At 36.1% G+C, this 25,524-nt stretch overlaps 1 protein-coding gene across 1 annotated transcript in view; it reads right to left on the reverse strand.

The window, feature by feature from the left end:
- Window positions 1–25,524, reverse strand: part of CACNA1D (calcium channel, voltage-dependent, L type, alpha 1D subunit) — a 173,541-nt gene that overhangs the window by 107,792 nt on the left and 40,225 nt on the right. Inside the window, 3 exon segments of the mRNA XM_009864410.1 lie at window positions 713–865; window positions 2,273–2,415; window positions 6,237–6,376. Of these exon segments, the coding sequence (XP_009862712.1) occupies window positions 713–865; window positions 2,273–2,415; window positions 6,237–6,376 (436 nt within the window).

Here is a 25,524-nt window from a genome sequence, read left to right on the forward strand (position 1 = left end):
GTATAAAAGAGCTCAAGTAATTAAGAAATTGAAAGAACCATGTGACAATGCAACATAGCTTTTTAGAATCTCCTCATGCCAATTTTTTTTCCCCCCTCTCTTCACTGTGTCTGTTCACTTCATTCCACTTCATCCAAATATAAGGACCACCAAGGAAAACAGGTCTTGACTATTTCCTACATAAAGTCTACTTTCTTATTCAGCTGACAGAAATGGATCCTCGGCCATCAGGTAAGATCTCTCCCTCATGATGTTTTACTCCTTTAGAATTCTCCCACAACAAACACTTTCATCATTTCACCTGGATGGAGGAACACTTCTTGCTTTCTTTACTTATTTCAGAACTCCCCTTCTTACCGCACTGCCACAGTCTTGAAGGAGAGACGGCCCAATGGTGAATTCATGAAACCCCCTAGAATAGGACTAGCTGGCTTTTCAGTAATCAGAGATTAGGAAAAACAAAACAAAACAAAACTTCAAACAAACAAACAAATAAAACATCCTACTGAGTTGGCCGCTGTGGGCAGTCATCCTTACTATTTTCAAAATTATGAACTACAGTGAAAACTCAGGTTACAGCAGTCTTAGTGCTTTGGCACCTGTTCTATTTTTGTTCTACTGTTCCATATTGCTCTGTTTCAAACCAAAATCTCACAGACATGAAAGAAAACAGAACTAACTGTTTATTTTAGTCAACAGTTTAATGACTTACCTGAATCAATTAGAAAACAAGATTTGTGCATTTTTCCAATAAAAAGTTCCAATCCTATAATAGCATAGATTATGATTACAAACAATACCAAAAGGGCAATATGGAGGAGGGGGACCATGGCTTTTATAATGGAGTTCAGGACAACTTGTAAACCTAGGGAAAAAAAAGAGGATACAAGATATGAACCAGACTTCTATGCTTTGAATTAACAAATTTTCCATACTTGCATATTATTAGAAAATAATGATAATGGGCATGCATAATAAACCAGTTTTTAAAAAAATTTCTATTGCTCTGAACCATAAAATGTTCCTGTAACATAAAATACTTCCTGAGAACATAAAACCTCATGTCAAAGTCTAATTATTTCCTCTGTTAATAAAGGTTTGTTATGTCATAGAAGTCAATATTTTAAATATGTCAGGAGAATTTCTGTTTTTTCAGAAAGAAAGGGCATGTAGCCAGTGTGTGGCTGTAGGTTATTTTACATGACCTTTAAAAAGCTCTGTGCTACAACCACAACTTGGTCACAAATCCTGAGAAAATGTACACTCAGCCAATTGCAGAACTGTATTTTTGGTCTAGAGAGATACAGTTACCTGGGAAAGCACATTTTTACTCTGAACTTTTTCATCACTCATTCCTCACATGACTTTCAGAACTATTCCATTTTTCTTTTCTCCTTAATTAAATATTTGGCAAAATTTTGGTTTTACCAAAAGAAGAAAATCCCAGACTAATGAAGCACATCAATGAGAACAAAATATGCCTTGTTGTTTATTTTAATAGACTTGCTTTCTGACATTTCTTAAGGCTGCTTCCTTTTTTATTGGAATTCTTTTGCTAAACATATACCATCACAATCATTTCCACGAAACAGGCTATGATATAATAAACACAGCAATAGGATTCTTATTTTGAATGTCTTGGAATGAGCAGAATAGTAACCCATGAACTTATTCAATTCAGCCAAATAGCTTCAGTAACTCATAATGTATTAAAATGAAACCGGAAAGATGATCAGAAAATGCAACTGCTTTCTTTAAATAACATTATTCTACTTTTTAAGTTTCCCAATTTATCTGTTAGATCGACTGAGATAAACAGAAGCCATTCATGTGCATTGCAGGGGGCAGGAAATATGAAATGTGTAATGTGCTTTGGCATACACTCACCAGCATATAGACTTATTTTAGGACCACCTACACTTTCAGATCTGCAGTGGTTTGTTACAAAAAAAATCCGAATTTTATTTTCTGTGTATTTGCATTTTAACACGCAATTTACTTTTATATAAAGCTTCTAAAAACAAAGTGTATTCCCCTGTCTGCTTATCGAACTGTGTAAGATCGTACACTGAATGAATTCACAATCATTTCTTCAGTTTGAAGTAGGGTATCATTCATCTTGAAACTCAATTTATATACATACCCAGATAAAACAAAAAACCCACACTAACAACTTTATATTATCTCATTTTTGTTAGTGTCTGAAACAAGAAAAATAATCAGATCAGTTAATAGTATTCATTCCAATGACATTAAACAGAAAAGAGCTTACTGGGCACTCCTGATACAAGCCGGAGAGGTCGCAATACACGAAAGGCTCTTAGGGCTTTGACATCAAAGCCACCAGGTTTGCCACCCGAGTGGCTGCCACCTTCTGTTTCTTTGGTTAATTGTTCCAATATTACACTAAATAATCTAAAAAATGAGATGAAGGGCAAGGTCATCACCATCCATTTACTATGCAACCAAAAGCATTAGGAAATTACTTGAACTGCATATAACTCTGAAAAGCTGTACGGCTGTCAAAATGAGAGGTATATACACATATTAAATCATGACAGGAAGACTTACGAAGTTTCTGATCCCTCCACAGAGCAATGATCACAGAGCATCCAATAAATCAGCATTCTGCTACTACACACAACCTGCTATTTTTAAAGAAATGAAGCTACTTTGCCACTTCTTTTTTCAAACATTTTAGCTCTTAAGGTTTGAAGAATTAAACTTCTCTTTAGAATATGAAACAGATAATCACAAGAAACCATCTGTTTTAGTTTTGGTGGAATATATGAACTCCAAGTGACACTGTAGTTCAATATTCTAAGTACAGTCAGCAAAACTTGAGTATATGAAAAATAGAGATGAACGCTTAATAACACCAAAAATATTTGTTTCTTACACATATCTTTGAGGGTAAAAAAATATTCTCAGATGACTCATTAAATTGTATTTCTCCACAGCAGAAATGAGCTAATCATTCATTAGGACAGTTTGGAAGACAAGAGTTTTTATGTTTCTTTCCCACTTCCAGCAAAAATTTGAATTCCTTATGCAAGTGGTTGAAGTGCAAAGTAATCTTAGGTTTGTATCAGCTTGAACTTGCATTTCAGATCCAGGCGGTTTGGACTGTGGCTAGACCACATGAACCATATTACCCTTTGCACAGAGCCTGCAGTTCAGTAGCTGCAAAACTGAACTTCTCCTGAAAGGATTATCTAGTCAATACAGTTTTGTAACCCTGAAAAATATTTCACACTTGTAAAGGACTCCTGAAATGGGCAGGTTTTTGGTTTTGTCAAGAAAAGTTTTCACAACTCTGGCATGCTGGATAGTTGCTAAAAATCACATAATATTTAATAGGTTGCCCAAACTAGAATATTGAAGATTCTTCCCCAGGTAAGCAACTGACCTGTATCGGTCAATACCCATCCCTGTTCCACTTCAGTCTCCTCCGGAGGGAAACCCAGCCAGGAAGATTACAGATCTTAGAATGAACACCAGCAACCTACATACTGCTATAACCACAGAAATCCAGACACTTAATATTTCAGGTCCTGATTCAGCCCTATAATTTAATAGAAGCATAATTCTCAGAAAATGAGCCACTTCAATGATTTCAGAGTGACTATTCACACTTTAAAGTAAGACTTGATTAAACAGACTTCTGAATCAAGTTCCAAATTAGGAGAAGCTCCTTTCAGCCTGTCAATTCACATATCATTCAGAAAATTCAAGGGCTGCAGCATAGGAAGGCGCTATGAAAGCTTTCTATGGCAGGACCTAATTCTTTCACAGAAATCAATGGAAATTATGTGGCACAGTATGCAGGCAAGTAGTAGACTGCTCTGAAAGTAATTCATACTCTGACTCGTTTCAGAGAGAAGTGACAAGACAGGAGGAAGCATCACACTCACAACTATGTCTACAACTCTGTCATTTTATGCTGGTTTATAAAGCCATAAAGGTATAAAATCATTGACCTTCTTTATTAAAACTGACATATATTTTCTTGTACATTTTGCAAAAGTTTAAATGGCAAATTTGATGTTGTGGAAAAGGATCTCTGTGCATACTCCCTTTTCGCTAGTAGAGGTTATGTTTGCTATAATTAAGATTTGTGCTACAGCTTCTGCTGAGAAAGCACATGAAACAAATTTCATCCAATACATTCAATATAGGACATCATGGTAGCTCTTTCAAAACTATTAAAACACCTCATGAAATCTCACAATGAAACTACTCAAACAGAATCAGATCCAGAAATTATTCCACACCCACCTTAGGTTATATATGAAAATCAATTAATTAATGGGCTTTTAAGTATTAATTAAATAAATGGACTCAAGCCTGCTTACTTTCTTATGTGGGTTGTGGTGTTCTTAAAAGAAGAAACAAATAGATTGCTCACAGAGTGCAAGAACAAAAATACTGCTCACAGCTTTGTCAGTGTCTGATATGTTATGAAAGGTCCACCTCGTCTTGATGACAATCAACAAAATAGCTTGCATTGCAAAACTTTTGGTTTTGAGTTAGGACTGAAATCCTAGTGTGATACTTCAGATATTTGATAAGATGTACTCCTTTTTAGTTCGTATTTTTCACAGATTCAATTGACCTAACTAGATTTAGCCTACAATAACAAGTGGTTTATGTGTTAATGGAAAATTTTTTAGTTATCATGTATTTAGGACACAGCCAAAGATAGAGGTCATGTTAATTAGACTGCTCCAGGGTTACTCTAACTCCATGGTCACTTGACAAAAGAGAAGAGGTCTATTCAAGTGACTGCCTGGCAGGAGAAGAGAGCTCTTATGTGTGATAGTCTCCACACCTGCCCACCAAGCTTCCCCTTCAGGCACAGAGGCCAATCTGTTGAGAATGACCTGACGAAGGATCTATTTATATACAAATTCTAGTCCTGGACCAAAGCTGCCCGAATGCCAAGCAACTGGCCCAAATACAATATTCTCAGGAAGATTTATTACCTGAGAATAGTTATAAATCAGGCATTCATAGATTCATAGCACTTGCCCACATTTAATAATGCTTTACCACAAATTCCTTTGCATCTTTTTCTTTTCTGCTAATGTAAAGACACAAATTAAGAGAGCAGCACCTGCTCTAATTTCTTGGTCTTTTCAATTGCAGGCAATTCTTGATATAGCTTGTACTTAAAAGTGACATTAGAATTGCACGCTGCATGCCAAGGTCTTCTTTGCAAGCCAGCCACAACATACAAAGTCGTATGTGGGTAATGCTCTCCATGTTATATATAATAAATATTTTCAGTAAACTGGATTTAAAGCACTGGAAATTCCTTTTATTAATGTAATTTCCGTAATATTTAGGAAAATGGGGAATCTATGTCTCAAGGTTAATTCCCTAGATAGCTGAAGGTAGAATCTTCTAATGAACTAGCACAACCATTGACAAGAAGTTGCTGGCACAAAATGTTATTTATCATAAGCAAGTGAGTAATGTAAATGTGGGATGTTCCACTCTCCACTCTTCTGTAACCTGCATAAGGCCTGAGCAGTCCTTAGAGATAAGGACTTAGGGATAAGTCCTTAGAGATAAGGAGCGTAACAAACTCATCAGGGTTTCTTGGTACAGCACACACAGCACTAAAAAAGAAAACAAAACAGTAACAAAAAAAGCCCCACCATTTTTAGCACATATTCTCACTCAGGCAAGCCCAAGTCATATATATAGGGGGGCTGATGTGCAGCAGCTCACACGAAAGCTCAGTTTCCAAGAAGGTCAAGGAATCACTCAGCTAAGCATCTCCTCTGACCACACTTCACCTCGAAACACATGGGTTCTCCCAGAAGTCTTTGTGGAATAGATGAACTCCACATAACTGCAGTACAGCGATAAACTGAACAACAACTTATAGACCTGAAGAGGTCAACATTTATCATATGTACAAGATAAGTTCACTTTGGAAGAATCGGATGGAAAAGATTCTGCAAGACAACCGCTAAGGAAAATTTTTGGCAGAACTCAGAATTCCCTGCGAACTTTTACTGCAAAGCTGGTTAGACATGGCTGCAGACTGCAGAGTGAGGCAAAATTTTAAGACTTTGTTTGGAAATTTTCATTCATATTAGTTTGTTCTTTTACTCCAAAGGAGCAGAAATCAAGCACAGGCCATTACTCTCAACCAAACAGACCTGTATCCATCTCACTGTAAAGAAGACTTAAAAACTTTGTATAATGAAGAACAAATTACTTACCCTACTATTACTATTACAAAATCCAATAAGTTCCATCCATTTCTAACATATGCATTGGGGTGTAATAATAATCCATATGCTATAATCTTCAAAAATGTTTCAACTGTAAAAATTATCAGGAAGGCATATTCTACTTTTTCCTGTAAAAGCCAAAAAAAAAGTACAATTAAAACCAACATAATTTAACAGTTCTTTTACTAGTTAGAATTTGCGGTAAGCGATTAAGTTGTATTGATCAGCACTAAGGACATAGAATATTTCATGACAGTTTACAGGTTTTAATTACACAGCTCTTAATGACAGCTGTACTGACAAGGTTATAATTACATAATTGCATGACATTCTTCCTGTTTTCACATTCTGCGAAAGGAAAAGGCTCTGTTTCTGTAAACATGGAAGTATACTGTACCTCTGCTTAAGCTCATCCAGGTCAACAGGATTCTTTTTACCCATTAAACCAGAAAATTCTGTAGAACAGGGCCCCTGAAACATCTATGCAGTGGTATACTTACTTATACTATTCATTATATCATCTTTTATTTAATTAGGACCCACAGAGTTCTACCTAACAAGGGAGTTGGAAGCGGTATCACCTGCTACCAGGGAAATTCAGACAAGACACAAGATACTTAACGTGGTCTTCATTTATTTTCATATTGTCTTGCAACTTTTTCATCTTGATGTGGAAGTTTACATTGACTTAATTCTTCCTTCCACATCACCAAAATCTATTAAAATCACCCTAAAGATGACTTTTTAAAAATTACTAGTTTCTTCATTGTACCAAAATTCTTATTTTAAGCAGAAATTGAATCTCTTTTCCTAAGTATTTGGATAGTATTTCTGTGGCTGCTTCTTTCTATAGTAATAGCACATTTAATTTAGATAAATTGCGGAAGTCAAAACAGAGCCATTAACACATTTATTCTTTTTACCTTCCTAATTTCACCAATACGAACAATATCTTGTCGAGTTGCTATGTAAATATTAGAGCCAAAAATGAAAAACACAAAGAATGATTCATTTTTGAAAAAATTTTCAGGAAACACAATGTTGCTTACTTACCACACTCAACGTTAATAATATGGATTGTAACTGCTCAGTAAGGATTACAATCTTCTACTATCACATACTCAAACACAGCACAGACATTACACACGGAACCATGTATTTGTTACTTTCACACAGCTTGGCACTTTCACATACAACCAAACAAAACCCAAACCTTAACTGTTTGCACTTTAAACAAAGATCTACATATTCTCATGTGCAGTGTTTAATTTAGGAATCTAGATTTTGTTTTCCGCGTGTAAAGGTTTAGGGTTGGTTATTTAGGGAGGTGATATGTCCAGTCATAAATCCGACACTGGTAACCTAATAAATGTAGAGGCTTATCAATAAACTGCATACTCGTCCTCCATATCTTCATCTCCAACAAGAAGCACCCTGGGATCAATATGAGAGGTAACAGCTCCCCCTAGTACAAAGCAAGGATTCCTGGATCTCAGCTCAGTCCCAAACTCCTGCTTTTTTCCTCTGCTTTGTGTATACTTCATAAACACCATAGAGCTTCACCCAACACAGCTTCTCCTCAGCTGTGTTTTATTTTTCCATGAGATCTTCCAGCCCAGTGAAGCTGACGGACATCTTCGTTGTCCTTGTGCTTTCTAATACTTCTTTCAAAATTGTCCCTTCCACTTACTTGCCAATTTATCATCAATAGGCCTAAAGAATTACTGGATAACAACAGTGAAGCAGCCTCACAAAAGAAATGTGGTTTGTGCAATAAAACCCATCAGATTTCATACAATAATATGAATTAGCAATCAACATTCCTGTGAAACTTCCTGAAAAAATGCTTAAATTCAAGCAAATCCTACCATGTACACATCCCACAATAACAGCTATTTCTATCTCCCTGCATATAACTAAGTCTGCAGCCTGGATATAGGAAGATAAATAATGTAAGACAACATAAGGAAGATAAATATTGTGGTTGGCATTTGCTATGGGCAAAATATATTTCAAAATCACAGTAGTAAAAGAAAAGACGAGGCAAAAGGGATATGAAATTTCATATATACAAAATTTCAACAGCTTCTTTACATAAAGGGAACATAGGACACGGGACTGGATGAGACCTTTTGAGCCAAGATAGCCCCTTGGGTTATCAAGTCCAGTGTCCTGTTATTACAGGCAAATAAATAACTTAATTCCACCCATCAACCTACCAGATTCCATCCTACAAAGCATCTTTGCCTTCCACTGCTCCGCTTTGTGCTCTTCTGCCATTTGTGCCAGGCATCAGTCCTAGTTTCAGTGTAACTTGCTTAATGGTAACATACCCTTGTAGTTCATTTAGATATGACAGTTCAAACCTAACAACTCTACTCTTCATACCCATCTTTTAAAATAATGTTGGTCTTGTTCCTGCTTATGTCATTTCTCTTCTGTGGAAACAGGTCTGTTTCTTATTTCCTAAATAGTATTGCAAATATTCCATTAAAAGAATATGGAATGTAAGAGAAGCTCATTTTTTAAACCCAGTTGTGGGCTTAAGGTCCTTGTGTGTACCTTACCAGATGGACCATAAGAAACCTTGACAAACGGACCAACAGAAGCCACATTTATCTCAGCAAGGAAAACTAAACACTTCTGCACCTCATGTTAAATAATCCCACACCAATACGGGCTGAGAATGGACCTGGAAGTCACAGTGGGCACCAGGTTAAATATGCGCTTATTGTAAAACAGACAAATTGCATATTGGGCTAGATCAGTAACAGCATGGCGAGGAGAGAGAGAGAGAATTATCCAACTCTACTCAGTGATGTGAGGCTGCAACACTGTTGGAGTTTTGGATCTCTTAGTTCAAAAACTGTTGAGAAAGCACAGACTTCAGGGAAACAAATATCTCCTCTCCAGCAAGGAGGATCTGCTCTCCAAAGGGGGGGCTGAAAAGAAGGTCTAACAGGAGACTACCACTACATGAAGAGGGGTTAAAAAGACTAAAAGCCAAATACTAAGTAGCAGCACATGGTAAAGTAAGGGGAAATTGTCACAAGCGACAGTTTTGGAGGTTGACAGGATGCTGAAAAAAAGCCCTTATCAGAATGGCAGTGCAGAGCAGGGACACGCAGCTTCAGAGCAGGAGGTTTCAAAGATGCAGCCAGGCAAAGGCACAGCTCACCTGAGCTAGTCCTGGCAACAGGGCTGCTAGGAGCTCTCGCACGCTCCGTTTATTTGTTTTAAAATCACAACTCGTGCCATTCACCGAGTCCAGGTGAAGGATTTGGCCCACAAGTTAACAATATTCAAAGTACAGGCAGCCAACAGATGTTCTAACACAAACTGCGAAGTTAACAACCTGCTTCCCCTCTGGAAGGTACTGGCAGTCCCTTCTCACATTTCTGTAATTTCTGGCCAGTCACTAGGGACATCAATTTTTGCTTCTGTCACCAAGATACATCAGTAGGCCACACATCACTTTGCCTGTGTCAAGCTGACGCAAACACTGCTCTAGAGTAAATAAAGTTTAATCTATCATACAATTTTCAGTATTATTGGAAGAGCTGCAGAGGTAGGGTTGCTATGCAGAAACAGAACTAAAGCAGTAAGAGATAAAAGTACAGACTGAAGCCTGCAGTTCTAACAGCTTATGATGCGTACATTTCCCTACTTTGTTTTCTCTGTACAGAAGAAAACTATTCCTGCACATTTTATTTTGTTTCAATTAGTTGAGATCTTTAGGTCAATACTTTATTTCATTAAAAATCAAAGTAGGATCAATAAGAATTAAGACAATCAAACCGAAAAAAAAAAAGAAGAAATACATAAAACTGTGACTGCCTGAAAAAAAAATCTATATTAAAAGAAACTGAGAAGACAATTTTCGTTCTAAGAGATCGCCCAGATTAAATTAGAAATCGTACATAATTTCTAATATCTATGACTGCATTCATTTCTATACTGCATGAGAAAAGAGGAAAAAACTGACAGCTATAAGTCTGAAGAAGAAATTAAGCACAAAAATAAGACTGTGTTCTTAAGGATCTAATTCTATGGCTGTATAGATTAATATTAGTTTGTTCACTGATTTGATACCATGCAGAGCTAGGTCATCTCTCTTTACAAGCAGCTGATTCCTGTAAGGCTGTCTAACACTTTGTTAATGTTGCTCAAAATATTCGAGTCTCAGCAATCTTCTGAATATATTACACAACAGGACTGACAAGATGCATTGCCTTTCTGATAGAGACGAAATAGCTCCACTTTGATATCGATCATGGAGCACAAAGCAAAGGCTACCCTATCCACTGAGTTTCAGCGAGGTCATTAGAACATTTTTTCAGCAAAAAAAAAGTGCATTTGCTTTCTTATTTTAAGTAAATCAGCTTAGCAGAAACCCTGTTGCTCAGGAAGAAATCTCTTTTTTTTCCCCCACCCTAGCCAGATGGTGTACATTAGTCATCATTTATTATCTTCATATTTTCAAAATCTCTGAAAGAAATATGCAAAGCTACTGTTACATGCTGTAATATGATGCACCAAAACTCTGCATTTAACTTAAGATGTCTCACAAGAGAATTGTTTCAAAATAAAAAGTCGTTAATTTGCAAAACCTTAATCTCTTATGCTATGTAATTAAGTCTTCTCATATTAATTTCTGCTCCCTGGGCATCAGAGACAGGAATTATTTCTTAACTGGTGAAACACATTTTTGCATCTAGAGTAGCATACATGTTATCAGAGTAAAAATGGCTCAGCAGATAAAGTGATACAATTTAAGCAAAGTAATAAAACTGATCAACTTTCTGCAGTTTAGACATCAACAAAACCAGATACTTTGACATTCTTGATTTGGGGACTAATAATCATATGCTGTTACATAAGATGTATGACTGATGCCTTGACAACACACAAAGCCATTTATCCTTTTGACAGTCACTCCAAGTTCTGCCACTGGACAAACACAGCATTTATAGGACAGAAAATTCACTGTGATCTGAATTTCAAAATAGAAAAATCTATTTTTTCACTTCATATACCTGTATTCCCCTGAAAATCATTGGTGAGCTGCACCACAGTAATACTAAAAAAAAGGAAAGCAAACCTATTTATTCCCATATGTGGAAAATGTTACAGCAACTTCCCAAACAAACATGAAATCAATATACCCAGCACAAAGAAAACAGCACTAAAGCTTTATTTCATTTCTGATTCTAAAGGTGATGAAATAATTTACTTCCTAGATTAGACATGAAAATTATTCTCTCTTTAATAGAAGATTTAGAAACATTTATCACTAAGTAATTTGTTGGTAACCATTGGGTCAACTATGTTTTCAGATATATAATAGCAAAGAAGGGAGGGGAGAGTTTGAAAAACAATCTTTTAAGAATTTGTCTCGTGATCAATACAATTAAATTCCATTGCATCGACCTGATCAGTCCTGATCCACTTGCGGCAATACAAGCACTCCATGTCTGCATTAGTGGTCTTGTAAGTGCAGCTTTGCTTTCTGACAGAGAAGCTCTGCAGCAACTTGAGAAAATGTAATCGCATGCATAGAATTACATTTCTTTAATACAGACACAAGCCAACACACATTTCCATACTTCAAGTGCACATGAGGATCCACATACACAAAACCATTTTGTGTTTGACCACCAACATCCCTTGACCTTAAATTGCTCCAGGACATCCTCACCCCCACATCTCAGAGTATGAAGAACAGGGACAGACCTCAAAATTCCTGAGGACAAGGATTCCAGCATGAAAAAGGAAAGGGCTTATGTAGACGCTGTATTTTAAAGAATTATTTAACAGCTCCTATGGATTTCACTTTTGGTGACTAATTTAGACTTCTAGTTGAGTAACTGCATCTATCAAAAAGGCACCCAATCGAGACATATGCTAAAGAAAAACATATTACAAAGATGTAGAGAAAGATCCAAGTAGCTCCTTCCAGAATTCAGTAATTCAGAAGGGATTAGTGGAAGAAGTACTGATGTGGCTAAGCCGCTTTCCTGTATTAACTTATGATATTTCTTTACACATTCAGAAGCCTGTCTGGGAAACTTTGAGAACACATTTCCTAACCCTTATGATATTATCCCAGTGGCCAGAGTCCAAGCACTTTCTTAGAATTTACAAAAGGAACCACTACAAAACATGTAAGAAATTTAGGTTTAGTTGCGAAATTCTGAACTAATAAAACTGAAATTAATACATTGGTTCACATGTAAAATCCAGGGCAACTCTGGGCAGGAATTTGGTATTAGGTCTAGAAATATCTCCAATCTTTTGAGGCATCTGACACCACCATATTACCACAGATCTACACGCTCTGGCAGTTAGCACTGGTCCATCTGATAGCAAGTCTGATACTTAAAAATCAGCGTCAAATTCAAACTTCTTATTTAGAAGTAGAACCAAGTAGGTGCTACACACCATAAACATTCTTGAACCAGTTTTATGTAAGACTGCAGGGATTTCATATTCCTAGTACCACTGCCAAGCAACAAATCTCACTCACAGAATTTTCACTGTTTCCAAAGAGGACACAAAATCTTTTCAGTTCATTTGAACTGTGAATTTACAGTCAGTTGGTATAGCCCCAATTCACAACAGTTCCACCCTCTAGATCTCCAGCAGGCATTTATCTTTGCAAGAAAAGAATGTGCAAAAGGATACTTCAAATATTGAGCACAGCAAATTAATAAAATGGGTATGCAAGCTATACGCTCAAGTATAATTAAGTGTAATTAAGATTAAGCATAATTAAGTTTCTTAAAGTCCCTTTTTCATTGATATAGTCTGAAGTAGCATTTAAATAACTTACATCACAGTATCTCAACCTTCAAAGAGAGCTTTAGGTAGCAGTAATGCCTATACTTTCATCTGACAGACTGTGGCAGCCAGAGATAGATGAATAAGCAGATCATGTTTAACACTTTCATTACTTTTTTTCATTATTTCCTGTAGTCACTTCCTCTAAATGCACTGTAGGCCTGCATTTCTTTGAGCATGATTGCTTCTCACAATTTTAATCATGTATTTTTGATTTTACCTTGTAAATAACACATTATTGAAGACATAGTTACACACCTCAGTTCTGTAAATGAATATTTGTACAGATAGGAAAACGTTGTATCCAAATGACAAATTTCCACACAGGCATCTGTGTGGATCCATACTGCTTTTGCTCATGTAGAAGCTCTGTTCAGTATATATGCAAAATATGTATCTTCTATTAATAACATTAAATAGGAAAAATCCACGTCCTTTGTCCAGCTTTTTCCCATGCTGTATTTAGGCAGAACTCTCTCTATTCTCTAGCAGATACACATCCTTATAGAGGCACAGACTATCTTTCCGTGGAATACGGTAAATAGCAAGACTTTGGAAATTTGCTCATAGATTACTACAACTGTAGAAGACTCCTCATAAATTTACCACCTACGAAACACTATCAAAGGGGCAATGAACCAACCACTCGACAATGATTGTATGCTTGCGGGGTGTGAAAGGCAAGCTATAGAAATGCTAAGAGGCAGTTTCAATGCTAAATCCAAACAACTCCTATTAGAGATTGAGCACAGCACGCCAAAAAATCTGAATGACATGACAGACAGGAGGCAAAGTGAGCAATAAAGAATATAACCGAAATGCAATCCAAATTATCTGTATGGCTTTCTGCTACACTCTGATGATGGTCAGAAAAATAAGGTCAGAAAACTAATAACAGTAGAGGAGACAATATTTATCTATACTGTCACCCTATGACAATTTTACCTTAGGTAGTTGACTAGAAACAGTTCCAAGTGATGCATTAAACCTGCATCTGGTCATAAAACAGCAATAAAGTAATGTTGAATGTATTTTGTTACTTCTAGCAGTTTTATTTATTTGTAAGAGAGCAGATTTTGGCTAGAAACTGGAGGCTGAGAATGTTACTTCAGTGAACATCTTAAAATTCTTTGAGAATTTGTAAACCAAGACAATTTTCTTATCCTTATAAAGTCACCTCCGACTATGCAGAAACCCATGAGTAGAAAACAGACATGAACACTGATACCAGTAAATCCTCTACTGTTTTTTTTTTAATATGTGTTAGAACTCTGAAAACTTTGAAATGCTACAAGACTAGACAAAAGCCCAATTTTTGTCTTCAACAAGTGTCTTAGATACAGATTTTCCAGAACAAAGAGGACCTAAAAGGCTAGGGCAAGGTAGGTAAAAACAAGATATCCAAAAGCCAAAATATATAATTTCTCCTTAAAATAGAAAAATTCCAAATGAAAATCTCACCAGTTAAAGCAAGCTATAATGTGTTTCAGCATTTCAATACTAAACATAGAAGAAAAAAATTAAACTCTACTCTAAAAATACTCCCCATGTTTTCTGTGAGTACATAAGCATTTTCTCACCAACCAGACTTCAAACAAATATATGTTGATACCATACTTATAAAACTGTCATAAAAACATAGTTAGCCTATTAAGGTGATACTGCAATAGCCTGGATTTAAGCCTGTGCACTTTCCCCTAAGCCCACTGTCTGATTGCTTCATAGTTTCCAAACCATTTTATTTAATTCTTTGACTAACACCATTCTGAAAATTTATGAGAGTGTCTCTCATGTATCAGTTAATGGTCACTTCGCACTCCACTTTTACGGAGGTGAGTTTGCCAAAGGAAAATTCTATCCCAACACAGAGATTATTTTACAAGAGATAGTTCATGCAAGCTTTCTTCAGGTTACCATGAACAAATACAGCATCCCAAATTAAAAAGGAAGTAAGTAGACCTAAAAGGTAGTATTTTTGTGAGTTAACTATTAATTGACAGCTCTACAATGCTCCAGTGCTGTGTTTTAAGAATGCCAAGGACGTTCTGTAAAAAAAAAATAAAAGAACCCAATATGGAGAACAGATTGGTTTTGTAGTTACACTCTGCACCGATAGTGTCAGCCGGGAAACAGAACAATGACATATTCACTGAGTAGGTGTTTCTGCCCTAGATTTACCCATCTGATTGCAAATCTAAGTTCTACTTTCATTACAAAAGAACTGAGCAAAACTGAGAATAGTTTCATTACAGTACTTCCCTCATTAATCTGTCAGATATACAACTACAGTAGGTCTTCGCTTTTGTCAATTTAAAAACTACAGAATGGTTTGTTAAAAATCTACCCAATAGGGCAGTCTGTTTTTCTAAATACCTTTGGCAGGATAGAACCTTCCATTATGTAAGGCTAAAAACCAAACAGATACTAAATTATTTAGTGTTTTGTGGTGTAGGGTTTTTGTTTGATAGTTGGCTGGTTTGGGGTTTTTTTTTTTACTATAGTGTAGATAGTTAAAGAAATTCCCATGAATAAGGCTTTCAAAAACTCAAACACACAAACACGATCTGTATCTACCGTATGTCATGGTCTGACTTTGAAGTCACACAATATGAAAGGAGGACATTATTAGGTCTATTACTTTATTAGAATCTTTCTAATCATCCTTCTCAAAAGTTTTAAAAGGCAGACCCTTAGACTAACTGTCAACCAGTGACCCATGTCCTACACCTGTGGTCTACTATTGCCTCCTACAAGTCAGCAAGATCAAGAAAAGAACATTTTCTTCAATTCCTCTGCTTTTGTAGATCAGTCAACTTCCGTGATCCAGACTGGGTCTTCTGTAGCAGGACTGGCTACAGAATTAGTGTACTATAAAAAAAAACACAAACCCACATCAAGAAGGGCTTTGAAAAATACTAGAGGATGTGAATCCCTTATATTGGGATAACAATGTTAAAACTTGATCAGAGAAACATGTATTTAGTTCTTAGTTTTTCGTTTAATATTTCCTATCATCAGACCATCACTAGGATATCACACAGAAGGTACTGAATGCAATACACGAGGTGGATATGACACTTCTTTACTGAGAAGGAGGTATGACTGGTAAATAACATGTTCCCCTCTGAAAGATCTAACGCCTTTCTGGTAATGACATGCTATATGCTCTATCATCTCTCTGGAATTTTTTTCTCCTAGAAAGAATTTCTTAACTACTTCAATACACATTAATTTACTTTATATTTGTTAGTAGGTAACATGCAATACTGCACTATAAAAGATAGTGCACAAGTCCAGGAAGACTACATTACTTATGAGTAGACAACCTGCCAGAGCATTAGAAGTCATAGACCACAAAAATGTCAACAGCAATGATGTTAATAAAATAAATTTTCAGCTACAGGAGAAGGCAGCATAGAATACTCCTTGTAGACCCTGTTCAGAACAACAATGTGAAGAAGAAAAAGCTGCCTTTATCCAAACTGACAGTAGAACGGTCTGCAATATCCATGAAAATGTTAAAGCACAACTTTACCCTTGATTGTCTCAGTTTACTGAACAAGTTCTTCCTAGTACTTTTCTTCCATGGTTGCTTTTAAACCAAATACTTAAAGTGTCCATTTATTGAAAAATTTATTCCACCATCATCAGATATCAAAGCTTTTGCAACAATAAAAGTTTGTTATGGAATAGTGTCTTCTAAATTTCTGATTTGCAAAATTTAATTTTGCTGCAGAAACTGGTACTTCCCTGAAGCAATAAAATGCAGAGAGATTCCCAGTTTGTGTGCCCAGTAAGTATTCAGATAACTACAAAAGTGAGAGCTTTATAATTCTTTCAACTCCAACAGGAGGCCCCAAAAACATTTTTGTTCTGAGAGTCAAACTGCTCTGGCCGTTCCATAACTAAGAAAATGCAGATCTGTAGAGAAAATACATTCACAAGGAGAACTGCATTCTACTCCCATTACAGCGTTCAACGGAGACCCTTAGCTCCCTAAAGTAAAAAGACAGTAGTCTGGACACACATTGCAAAAATAGAGCACAAGGAAAAGAAATACTAGGTGAAACGGCTCCCTGTGAACATAAAGGAGCACCAAGAAAAAAGTAAATCAACTCACTGATTTGTACATGAGTCCACCACCAAGATCAGCAAAATACCTGGTTGGATTTCAGCTGCGCTCAGCTGAACATGACTGGTCCACTCTTCTGGAAATTCATTAAAAAATGAAAACATATTCAGCTTGGTTCTAGTAATAGCACTATCATGGAGCCTTACTCTTCATTCTAAACATGACAGAGAAGTGTTCATCAAAAGTAACAATGAATGTACTAATTTTGAAAGCCAAACACACGGAATACTATTGATAGTCACTGCTAAAGTATCAGGAAAATGTGTCACAGTAAAAAACAAAACTGAAATAACTGAATAAAGCTGAAAACTTTTTGTTCACTTCCTGTGATCTACAGATCAAACCTTACCAATAAAAAACTTCAACTTCTGACAGAAAAGAAAATATGAGTCTGCCTGCCCTGAAGCCAAATTCCTTTCTTCTCTATGGATGAATCAGTTTTCCTTCCATCTTGCGGAAAGTTACTAACATTAGTTAGTGCCCCTCCAGTGCCTGCTACAATTACAGTTCCAGATTCTGCAGACAACTACACACGGGTTTTTTTAATCACACAGCCAGCCATAATATTAAAGGCAGTAAGGAGTACTCAAAAAAAAAAATCAAAAACTTCTAAGTGCATCCTTACAATTTCAAAGTTAAAACTCAAAATAATTCTCTTCCTTTCATTTTGATACCATTTAGCAGCCCAGGAGATGTATTTAGGTTTTGAGTTTCTTCATTTTTCACTTCTCTACACAGAATACTATTTATCAGGAAGATTTTGTTGTTCTTATCATTCCTATCTGAGCTGCATCTAAGCCTTTTTTTCTTTATTCCGCTTGCTCTGGATGTGGGTTTTGATTTTCAGAGAACTCACTGTCCACAATAACATAAACACAAGTGCTCTGTTATTGTTTCAAGTTCACTTCCATTATCACTAAAAGGCAGTTTGAGTATAGACACCTGCTTTTTCTCCACCAATAAAACTGTTCTCCAGCTGATACAAAATGTCACAGTCCCTGTGATTTAATCCCACCTATTCAGTGAGATAGCCCCGAAAGCATATTTACAAACTGTGTTCTTGGAAATAATTACGTGGAACACAAGTTGTTACATCTCTTTTGGAAAAATTAAGCTTTTTTCCCCTAGAAAACTGGAGGCTCTGCTGCTTCCAAGTAGGTGAGAAATAAAACTGTTATTTTGATCAGCTATAAAGCACTGAAAGATCAAGAGCCAAAGCCAAAGTCTTTTCTCCTTCAGTTATATGCCCAGAATTCCAAAACCACACATTTACTGAAGATGTCCATGTGCAGTCAGTCCCATATTTTTCCAGCTTTCATGTACTACAATACTTGTAAAAACAAAACAGCAATCATTAAGTCCCCAAAGGCTAGGCTAATTTAATCTCATGCATATTCTAAGTAGGTGTGCTCATGGATTCTTACTAGACATTCCTATGATTTTTATCTATAAAAAGATGGAACTTGACAATTCTACTAATGATCCTCAGCCCACCTGGAGAGTCCACACAGATTTTGACAAAGAAACAGGAAGAGTGGTTAGGTGGCACATGAAGCCAAACAGTGAAGGTCTAGGTATTGCAACTAAAAACAGTGGGGTACCTTTAGTACATTCAAGGAAGGACTCAAACGTACCAACAGCAGAAAATAAACTCAGCAAAGTTAGTTTTGAAGCTTGTCTTTAGTTTGGTGACAGGAAATACCATAATTTGTTTAAAACACATAAAGAAAATTACTGAATTAATAGCACACATCATCTCCAGAAGCAGCACAAAACTCACTGTTGTAAACCTAAAATGTTACCAGTTAAACCCACTACTTCAACACCAAATGGCAAGAGAAAATATTGGAAAAACAAGTTTGAAAATTAGGCCTTAACATGAAAGGGGGACTAAAAGGAATTTACCCTATACAAGCCTAATTCAGAATCCCTTCAGAAAAAGCAACCACCATCTTTTGTTCCCTTTTGCTAACTGGCAATTTTACACTGCAAGTTTTCTAGTGTGATTCCACAGCACCAATCCCTTTAATTTGAAAAGAGGGTCTTCATCTTCACAGAACAAATGCCCAATAGTCTGCAAATCAAGTCCTCAAAGAGAAATAAAATGCTTTAATTAAAGCTATTTCTTTTGCTTAGTGCTATTCCTAACTTATGATTTGCCAAAGGCATTGTTTTACTCATGTTTCGATGGAATACTTAGCACAGCGTGAAATAGATGGCATCTCCTCTGTAGCAAAAGTGAAAGGTTGACTTCAGCCCTGGGCATCTTTTATTTTCTATGAAAGCTTAGAGGTAGAAACCGAAGCATGATAATTGAACCTTGAAGGAAAAAGTAGTGACATTATAACAACTGCTTCTGTCAAGTGAAAAAATATCCTGTGTTGTGATACATTTAATTTGTAGTAATAAATTGATAGATTAATCGTGTTAATAATCATTAAAAGGAGTTATGGCATACCAAATGGGATATGCTGATGTGTAGTAAACCCCACCTACAGTTCCAAGTAAAGGTGCGGGTTACTGTGTGACCAAAAAAAAAAAAATGTATAATTCATCTAATTTTTTTTAAATAAAAAAGTCAGTATTTAGATTTATTATACATGGCATATTAAAAAGGTGGTATTCATATTCTCCAGTGCCCAAGGCATAAACCTGGAAGTGCCAGTGGAAATAACAAATGATGTAATAGAAGTGTGTAAAACCTGAGGCAATAATACGTCGTAGTCAGAAACCAATGGTTTTGCTCAAATGACATACACATTTGCACTCAAAAGTTCTGCCTTTTTTTTCTCCTTTGGTTAAAGCTATGAAAGCAGCAGTCTCCTAGTGAGGTGTGTCAGAACTAATGTAGCTGAATGTAGTTCACTGTAATTGAAAGTAATTCATGCTGTCACATTTACTGTAACGAGAGGTCACATCTCGAGGGCCATAAATGTTGTTCACATTAATCGTAACTGACACCTCCCTCCTCCTTCAGGGAAATTCAGCCATATTAGATGGCTTAGTTCACATCCTTTTTAAGCATCTGAACTTCTCTGTTGTTTGGTTTGGGTTCTTTTTTTAAAAAAGAAAAAATAGACAAAACCACCAGCCACAAATTCTGCCTTGCATGTTATAATAAAATCATCTCACAGAAAAGTATAACAATAATTACAAGTACCCTGATTTCCAAAAACCCCACAGATTACTAAAAATTATGACCTAAAACCTGCCGACACTGGAAGCCCAAACAGTCCTTTAATTATAAATACATATAGGTCATATTCTAAAGCAGTAATTAAGAATGCAACATACTACATAATGACCAACTGGACTGCAGGCATTAGTTTTTTACTAGTACTTAAACATACGATGATTTAAGAATCGTAAAGTCACATAGTAAACAATGTATTTATGTTGCATCGTTAAAAAAATGTACTGACAGTGCAAGCCAATGCACCTCTACTCTCAACATGATCCTGCATTTCAAGACTGATATTTAACCCATAATACCATTTAAGTTACAATTATTTATAAATGGAGCATGTCCCCACAAGAAAATCAGTTGCTTGATTCTCCTCTAGCATAATTTGGTAGTAGTGTCACTGAAATCAGATAAATTAGATACAAATATCAATTTCAGAAGAATCAATGCTGAAAGACTCCAGACTCATTGTCTATCAGAACATAACCCTTCAGACATAAAGAGAAGTGATTCTTTTAAAGACCTATTTTTCTGTCATCTGACAATGTCATTTAGTTTTGGTGAGGCATCCAGCAATTATGTAATTTCTTACAGTAATATTTGTTGTAGAGCTACATAAAACATTCCTATTATCCCTGCAGCAGCAGTACACTGAGATGTAATCCTTCAACAGAAAAGAAGTATCAAAATCAAAAAATGCATTATTTTACTTATTCCTTTTATTAACCTTAACTACTGTTATACTTTTAACACCACCACTCAATACTTTTCAGAAATATACCTAGGTTTTGCTTCAAAACAGGTATGAACTTTGCATTTTAATACTTCCACATACTACATAATATTTGTCATGCACCAGTATCTACAATACTCTCGATCATTCTTGTTGTACCAAACATAGGATCATGAAGAACGAAAACATGACTTACATTTAAAACAGTTCTCCATCTTAGTCTTCTCTGCATTAATTGCATCCATTTCTTTCCCTGCCTGAGACATCTTGCATTTGTGTCCATTTACTCCTAATTTCACAGATTATTATTTATCTATATATTTCCATTACACTGAGCACTTAGGAATGAAGCTCAAAAATCAAAGAGAAAGTATATTGCGACTAATCATCATTGCCATTAGTCCCTCATCACTAGAAAAAGCATATATAATTAAATACCTACAGGCCTTTCTAAGGAATTGACTTTTACTGTACAAATACTTTCTTGTTGTATAAAGAATAAACCAGAAAGTAAAAATACATTCAGATAATAAAACATCCACTACTATTGAATCCTAAGAGACTATTGCTACTTGAAGAAAGTAACTTGCTTAGGATTCTCAATGTACTTCAATACCCATCAATCACTATTTCCAAAGTTTTTGGGGAGAAGCAGCCACACCAATTAACTATTCTGAATCAATTGGGTATTTTATGGTTTTGCAGATATTCTAAAGCTTGGTTTTGTACAAAAATTCCACAAAAAAACCAAAAGAGAGTCTAGCACTTTATTAGGGTTGAGATAGATCAAGAGACAATTCATTAGTACGTCAGTAAATTCAGATTGCATCTTTTTCTATTTTATTTCATGGTTCTTTGCTGCACTCTTTTCCAGCAGAGTTGACAGCATTTAGATAATATGTCAAATTGAGGGGGCCCAATCCTGCAAAAAAATGAATGCCCTGTTCACTCACGGAGGTCTGTTCTCTATCTCACTCCTCTGGTGTTTAGAAAGCTCTTCTAACGTTTAATGTAACTTTACTCACAGCTAGCTGATACCCAACTGTTCTTGCGCCAATGATACCCTTTAGCTTAAGCAGCTTTTCTCTCCCCCTCATGTTCCCCCAATTAGATTCTCTCTCGTTCTTAGTTTTCCTGCCTGAAAAACGTCATGCTGTTACAGTTCCCTCTTATGAAATAAGTTTTCTTTACACACTCATCCTATTATCCTTCCTCTGCACCTATTTATTTGAATTGATCCAGAAGAGGATGATTAATTTACCCTCTTTCAGAAAGCAATTTCCACAGCGTGACAAACCATGCACATAAATCTGTTACATAATTTAAAAATATGTATTTCCTCTACGTCTCTCTTTCAGTTAATCTCTAAACACCCTACCTTCAAAATCCTTACCTTAGGGTAAAAATTGTCACCACTATAACTCCACCAAAGAATCAACATGAGTTTTTCCAATCACATTTAATCAACATTTCTTACACTATTACTTGAAGCACCCAAGGTTTCCATTCCAGTTGGGCTCTCAAACATGTATCAGGTCTGTATAAACATATAGACCTTCCTCACATTTCACACGTGGGATGTCTGTTCTCTGGGGATCCTTAAAACATGTTTGAATTTTCTTAAAGAGAAAAGGATTATTCTGGTTTGTTTGCGTAAAGTTGTCTTTTCCCATGTTACATAAGCCTTGATGGTGTCTGTGCTGTGGCGTATTTATCATGCGTAGAGTTAAACTATATTTACTTTTAAGTCAAAAGGGGCAGTACTGAATCCAGAATTTGGAAAGTACCCAGTGGGTACTTTGTTCTAGTAATGCTTTCTTTGGATGAAAGATGTTGGGCAAATGCAAAGCCATTTACTATTGTTACAAAATATGTTAGATTAGGTCTTCAGGCTATATACTTGTCATTTAGATTCTGTGACAACAGTGAGCAGAGAGAAGTTAGCCAGGCAATCAGCCCTTAAGATTATTGAAAAATCCCACATTTCTGTAAAAATAGTTCATATTAAAAGGAAGAATTATTTTTTTACCTGTATTTGCAGTCTTCCAGAAGGATGATTATCAGTAACTGTGCCATGCAGTTGTTTATTTTCATATGTTTTCTATAGTGTATACTGACACAAATAATTTTAAATGCTGTTCTTTGTTCTTTATCTCTCAAAGGAGTGCACCCTTCCACATTAGCTTTCCCGAAAGGTAACAAAAATACTGCACAGCAGCACCACCCTGATACTACTCAGACAAGCTGAAAATAGGTAATTTGAAAGTGAGACTACAGATTATTGCAACAATTATCCTGTCTAACCACCAACAGTGCTGGAATACTAACGATATTTTATTTCATTACGTAAGAAAAGGCAGGACACATGTTATCAAATAAGATTAAATTACAGGGCATACTTTAATTTCTGAAGAATTACGTGTTGAGATGCCATCCATTCTACCCTCTGGAAAAGCGTTATAAGTTTTAAGAAAAGGCTGAGGTAACTTACTTAGGCTGCTGGGCGATCCAGGTTATTTTCCAGACCAAACCCCCACCCGCTGGCCATGCAGAACCTGCACCCTTGGAGGACCTGAGATGCTGCAAATCAAGTAAAGCCTGAAGCCAGGCAGAAAAATATTAATGCAGTAATGGGATAGTAAAATACATTTGATATGCTGAAGATAGAAAGTGATGTCGAGCTTCTTTACCTCCCAGTTTCACCAAAATCAAAAAAAAACCCAAAAATCCGTGAAAAATATGCTTGCAAAAAGGAAGGAAAAAATCATAACATATTTGCTTATATTTATTTTATTCTCCTGCCTTTCTCACATTACTGAGTATGTTTGCTTCAAGCTAGAGAAAAATACTTTGTGTTCAACTTCTGTGTTGTTACTTTATATGGTCTACCAAAACAGATATTTTACTTCTAAATTCATGCTAAACTTTGATCATATTTTTTAAGTCAAATTAACCGAGTCAGAAGTAATTAATACACACAAATACTATAAACTTGATTGCATCAAGGGTGGAGGCATGGACATGTATTCATCTTATTACTCTGCATATTTTACCTACAGCACTAAAAGCAAAGTGACTACAGCATCAACAGGTAAGACCAGTGACAACTGAATGCAGCTTAAAGCTGCAACAGCAAAACATCAGCACGGGTCAGTATCCTGGGGTCCACAGAGTGAAGTCACCAACAATGCAGCTGCGCTCATCTTCATGCCCAAGCCAGGTGGTTTTAAATCTACCCTACACATTCTGTAATTAAACCTCCGACTGCAGTGTATACCAGTTAAACACAGCACTTTGACAGCACCATAAAACCTGGTATTGGCTGGCAAATGAAGTAGTCTAATAAATTCCAGCATTCTGGCTGCTTAGGGTCTCTATTCCTGCATCCAAGATCCATACACAGAAATACACACTCTCCATCTTCCACCAGTGTATGTGGCAGTGATGAAACCAGGCACTGCAAATTTAGACTATGACTCTGGCCCAACAGCACTCTGCTGAAGTTGGGCCAGCTAAAAGACCACTAGGTACGAATTCTACATGCAGCTTATTTTCTTTAGTATTTTAACGGTAGCTTACATAAAAATACAGACTATAGTCTGTATATTGCAATATATAGCCTGTATATTATAGACTGGATATATATACAGAGATCACAGTCTGTATTTGGTAATATACAGCCCGTATATTACAGATGAGATATATGCAGAGACTAGAGTCTGCATACTCTGAAATAGTCTGTATACATGTAATGTACAAACTACGGGTACAGCAGGGATGGGAAAGTGCAACACTTTTTAGATGTAACTGGTAGGGACTCCTTGTAGTAGCATGTTCTGAGAAGTGGGGAGAAAGTAAGATTTCAAACCAATCCCCTCAATTTCAGCTCATTCCTAAATGCATCTTAAGCACAGTACAAGGACAGAACAGTATTCTCCTACCCTTCAGAACTAAATAGAGTAGGTCAAAATGACCTGGTTGTATTTCCTGACATGTTTAAGCTAGCTATTGCAGACTGCAAGGGAGAAAACTAAAATTTATTTATCCATTAGAAGCTTTTCCATATGTTTGCTATACTATTATAGAGAGGGCCAGCGGAAGCCAGAAGAGGTGAGAGACTGAAAATGTAAATGCAGAGCTTTTATTTATTTAAATTATTCCTGCTCCAATCCTAAACCACAGAATTTCTCATTGCCACTGGAATACATGCACATTAATGTTTCTTTAAGAAATAAAATTGAATATTTTTTCTCTTTAAAAGCAAAAGGAAAAAACCTAAGACTTTTTTCAACTTGTGAGATGGCAGCTTCAATATGTTGTTAATATTAAAACTACATCACCTGACACTCCTTTCATAAAGATTTGCATGAAGTTTTGTTTTTCAGCA

This window comes from Apaloderma vittatum, unplaced genomic scaffold (assembly GCF_000703405.1).
Source record: "Apaloderma vittatum isolate BGI_N311 unplaced genomic scaffold, ASM70340v1 scaffold4652, whole genome shotgun sequence".
Lineage (NCBI taxonomy): Eukaryota > Metazoa > Chordata > Aves > Trogoniformes > Trogonidae > Apaloderma > Apaloderma vittatum.